General features: G+C 41.4%; 1 protein-coding gene across 1 annotated transcript; it reads right to left on the reverse strand.

The window, feature by feature from the left end:
- Window positions 1-863: 863 nt before the first annotated feature.
- LOC103715342 (cytokinin hydroxylase-like) lies at window positions 864-3938 on the reverse strand. The gene is made up of 5 exons (XM_008802937.4): window positions 3556-3938; window positions 3232-3461; window positions 2889-3130; window positions 2217-2592; window positions 864-1381 (listed from the first exon to the last, which is right to left on the reverse strand). The coding sequence occupies exons 1-5, from the start codon at window positions 3860-3862 to the stop codon at window positions 959-961; spliced, it is 1578 nt and encodes a 525-aa protein (XP_008801159.2). The 5' UTR covers window positions 3863-3938; the 3' UTR covers window positions 864-958.
- Between the last annotated feature and the right edge of the window lie 1005 nt (window positions 3939-4943).

The raw sequence follows: 4943 nt of genomic DNA on the forward strand, positions 1-4943 counted from the left end.
TCTTTAAATTTTATTGGGCTTATCCACTCTTCTTTGTCTCTTAATTCTAATGCTTCGTGCAATAAAACTATCTCGATGATATATTATAAAAATGTTGATCACTTAGCACTTCCGAAGGTCCACCAATTGCCTAGAGAGCCAAAGTGAGTACCCTAGTCGCTTTTTTTATACTCAGAAGACACGTGCTCTTCCCTAAGCAAGTGACAGTGGGGAAGAAATGAGTTCATGTATAGTAAACAATGGGTTAGTTTAGTAAACAATATGTGGTGATAGTGTTCCAATCTATGCCTTTAAAGCCCTGATATGTTACAAAAATCAACACTAGTACTAGTCTAGTATCTATCTCTTGCTAGAATACTTCTTTATCGGTCCTTAACAAAGCATGTATGGTCATCACGACCACACGTTTAAGGCTTCGCGTGTACATTGCAAAACAATTACTTTCTAGTTGCCGATGCCTTATTCGAAAGAGATGGACCCCAGACCTTACACCACTAAAGTTCAAAGCTGAAGCATGTTGAGAAGCAATGATGGCATACATGAGTTTCTCTCACGTGCTTTTCTTATTGCTAATGGGGGTCTAGCACAAGTGTCTAAGATAAATATAGGTCTTCAATTAGGCTCTTCCATATTGCAGATGGATAATAGTTAGTAGTTCCTTCACTTTGCTCTTTTACAATCTCTTTTTGGGTTAAAAATCTTTTACAACAATTGATAAGATTTCGTATCCCGATCGCAAAAATTGGTAAGGAATTCTGCATCTCTATGTAGTTTTAACGTAGTAAAGGGAAGGTATTTTCTCATTATTATGGTTGCAATCTTATTATACGCGACCCTCTTCACTTATAAGATTAAGTCAATAGTTCTAGTTCTCATCCAAAAAATCATATGTCAAAACTTTGAACACAGCTCCAGTGAAACGAGATACAAAGAGAGTCCGCGAGTTATGTTGACCAGATCATGGCCTGAGGGGTTTCAAGTGGATGGGGACACCATACTTGGGCTTCAGGGTGAGGACATTAATGGGGGCATGCCGGTAGTTTTTAGTAATGGTGAAGCTGAAGTGAGAGAGCAGCATGGCCAGCACAATCTTGGCTTCCATCGTCGCAAAGCCCTGGCCAACACAGTTGCGGGGACCAGATGCAAATGGCAGAAAGTTTCGGGTGAGAGCAAATGATCGGCTGGCAAATCTCTCGGGATTGAACTCATGCGCGTCCTTGCCCCATATTTCGCTGTCATGGTGGATCGCAAGAACTGGAATCCATATAGAGAGTCCCTTCGGAATGTGAAGATTCCCAAGCTTGATATCCTCGAACACCATTCGGGGTAGAACGGAAACAGGCGGATACAGCCTCAATGACTCGTTAATTATCATGTTAAGCTGCAAAGATCAAGAAAGCAAAGGCAACATATGTTAATGAATCTTTGCAAAGGAACTTGCTGCTATCAACAAACACCATAAATAAAGGAATTGTGGCCGCTCACAGTTTCAAATTGTCCCATGGATTAACTCCCTTTAGAATGTGACATGGCCCCAAAATTGTTTTTTAAGTTAAATAAGCGCAATTAATTAAAGACTAGTTGATGTGTTGAGTTTAGAGGATGTTTACTTTTCTCTTTTTTCCTTTGGGCAAAATTTTGTGTGTTTTTGTATATTGAAAAAGCACTGCTATATGAAGTTCCACTACCATCAGTCAATATCTTTCATTGCTAAGAAGGCAAAAGGTGAGAGGGAATAGAATGATTTAAAAAGTTAAAAATTAAACATTTATATCACTTAGGATTCCTACCTTTTCAAGCACCAAGGACCCAAGAAAAATGTTAAAATGAAACTTGAGTTTGTTTCCGTCTCTCTCTCTCTCTTCTCTCTGTCTTCTCCCTTTAATATCCCCCCCCCCCCCCCCCCCCCTCTTTCTTTACATGTGCTCCGCAATGCCTTTTTCTTCTATGCGACTGAAAAATATACGGCCTTCTATTGTGGAAAAAGAGACAGAGTCTCTCCTTGCTCTAATATAAAAGAAAATGAGAGATATATTTCCATGTAAAATATTTTATCTACTTGGCCCAGACCACCCATGTATCTCTTCCCTGTGCATGTGCAAGACTACGTAGGCGTGCAAATTATTTGCCATCAACTTCATCAGTCGATTAGATGGCGCAAGTCAATTTTGGGTTGAAACTGTTATGAGTTGATATGACTATTCTAAAATACTCACCAAATTGAGTTTGGAAAGATGATCTGTCGAAGGGGGCTCATCGCCACAAACTTGTTCAACTTCAGCACGGGCCTTCTCCTGCCACAACGGGTTGGTGGCAAGAAGCATGATGGTCCAAGTGAGAAGTAGCGCCGAGGTCTCATGTCCCGCAAAGATGAAGGTCTTGCATTCATCCATCACCATTTCAAGGTTGTAGCTGAATCCATCTCCCTTCTTTTGGGTCTCAGCCAGCAGCATCCCAAGAAGATCTTTGCCGTAGGAAGAGCTCCTCCCGATCTCGACACCATCCTTCCTGCTTTCTATGATCTCTGTCATCAGCCTTTCCACTTCTCCTCTCACTTCCTTGATCTCGCTGTAGTACTTGCTAGGAAAGAACCTGAAAATTATAAACTATATTCTTAAACTATCAATTTTAAGACACAACTAAATCAGATAGAATAAATTATAGGTCGATGATGTAATTAATATAATGAGCCAGTTGAGGGAATCCAACTGCCAATTGTAGTTGAAGTCAGTGCAAGTGTCGAAAATTAACCGACACACATAGGCATGCCAGGGATGGAGAGAATATGAAGGAAAAGGGGAAGAAGAGGAGGCAAAAAGTTCAGATCGGCGCGTGCAGGGGGATCGATCGATGTGTTACAGACCAAAGGGTGTACAAATCCGACTCACCGGCTGCCTGGAATCCACAAATAGCGGCCCGCCTGAGCAGTTAATTTCTGCAATTTCTCGATGAGCTTGAATATCTTCTTTCCCTTCTCATAGCTGCTTGCAAACTCGGTGCGAGAGATGATATCTGCAGTGAGATGAGTCATGTATTCTCCTATCTCTACCTCATCATTCCCTGTTTGGATGGTTTCACGCAACGATTTGATCATTTGCATAGTGCAGTCCAGCATGTATCCAATGTGACCCTGGTGATCGATCCGACCATCATTTGTGTAGCTGCTCTTTTTATGCTTCAAGATAATGATTTAGTTGATGAAAAGGATCAAAAGATAAGACCAACATATACCTTGAGGGCGTCCCCCATGAAGGCCGGAGCCACCGTGTGACGTTGGTGGTACCAGTTCGAGCCATTGGCCATCAACACGCCATGGCCGATGAGGTGCTTCGATCCCTGCCTCTGCAGCCAGGACCTACCTGATAGCTGCACATATTTAGAAGAAAGGAGCTCCTTGATCATGTCGGTGTCCGTCACGCACAGCCTCGGCTCGCTCCCATACCAATACAGGAACCTCTTACCTATGAGAAATTCACAACCAACATGATACTAACACTGCTTGCATCAAAGAAATGCGATATAGATTTCCAGTTTGGAGGAGAACACTGTGCGTACCATATGTTTTGGACCACACGACATAATGGGGCAGGAGGCGGCCCACAATGTCATGCTCTATTGATTCCATGTCTCTGGAGGTAGCCTTGGAGACGAGGGCGGAACTGTCCTTGAGATTTCCGACAAGAAAACGGGGCTTGGGGCCGTAGACTCCTTGCTCGGCCATCAACCTTCTGATGCGCCTGGGAGTCAGGCAGTAGCAAGAGATGGTGACCCATGCTGCTCTCAGGAAGAAGAGGAGAAAGGCCAGGCCACATATTTTTAGTATCAGGAACATGGAAGGAACGCTCAAGGAGAGGAGAAACATAGCCAAGGGAAAGATGGAATGGAGGTCGCGTGTCGATGTAGGAGAACTGGACTTCGCAGTGCTCCTCTTTATAAGCCCGGTGGCAGATATTTGTAGGAGGAAAAGAAGTGAATAATAAATATTGGGAACGGATGATGAATTTGCCAATTTGCAAATATGTAATCAATATTCGGGCTTTATCACCATGAATTGATGACCTACTCGTATTGATACTCCCATCGTCGGTAAGCAATAAATAGTTACCTTAGCTATAACAAACACTAACAAAAGGTTTCTAGATGATGGCTGAACGTGAATCACGACTTCTGAGGGATTAAGCTCATTAATGATTAATAATATTTAGAAAATATAGAAAAGATTGTTTAAGAAAGAGAGAGAGATAGATAGAGATCCCGATCTTGATCGCATCGGATTCCTTAAATTAATTTTCACCACTAGGCACGTAATAATTGAACATATACAGACCTGCATACCACTTAATTAAAGGGATCGTTAGCTATGGGCCGAATGGGACTTTCCACCATGTCTCATACACTAGAAAGGTCTTGGAATTTTTTCTGCTCTTCTCTTTCTGTAGACAGGTTAACCCTCTGCCCACAGAGAACCTAACCGCTGATATTCTATAATCAGGCCTTCTTTGTTATTCCCGGCTTCCACTCATCTCTGGGCCACGCCGATATGCTTTTGACGCAATATTAGCGAGGAGGTTCTCTTTTATATATTATTCAAAAAAGATCATTGATACCTTCGTTTTTATTTTATCTTTTCGGGTTCCTTGCTGGTTACAACCTTTATTCCACGCGGTGTACCTTGTAGCCCTGCGTTTCATCTTTTGAGAAATGGAAAGGAAAAACCGAATGCACTATGGACTCCTTTATTTGCCGGAAGAAATTTCTCTTATTAAAATATTTTTTAAAAAGTTTATTTAAAAAATAATTTTTGCATGTTTGGTTGACCACCTAAAAGTGGTATATTTGAAAGTGCCTTATATTTGGTTGAGCATCTACTTCTCTAAAAAAATTAAATAAATTTTTTATTGTATCCTTAATAAAGAGACAAAACTTATCCTATTTTATCTAAA

This window comes from Phoenix dactylifera, chromosome 8, assembly GCF_009389715.1.
Source record: "Phoenix dactylifera cultivar Barhee BC4 chromosome 8, palm_55x_up_171113_PBpolish2nd_filt_p, whole genome shotgun sequence".
NCBI lineage: Eukaryota > Viridiplantae > Streptophyta > Magnoliopsida > Arecales > Arecaceae > Phoenix > Phoenix dactylifera.

What these genes read in the sequence shown, in the direction of transcription:
- LOC103715342 (XM_008802937.4), bottom strand. Translation starts at nt 3,862, where the DNA reads ATGTTTCTCCTCTCCTTGAGCGTTCCTTCCATGTTCCTGATACTAAAA. An exon ending in CGTGTGGTCCAAAACATATG is followed by an intron (nt 3,462 to 3,555) that starts GTACGCACAGTG and finishes AATTTCTCATAG; the next exon opens with GTAAGAGGTTCCTGTATTGG. An exon ending in TTGTGGATTCCAGGCAGCCG is followed by an intron (nt 2,593 to 2,888) that starts GTGAGTCGGATT and finishes TATAATTTTCAG; the next exon opens with GTTCTTTCCTAGCAAGTACT.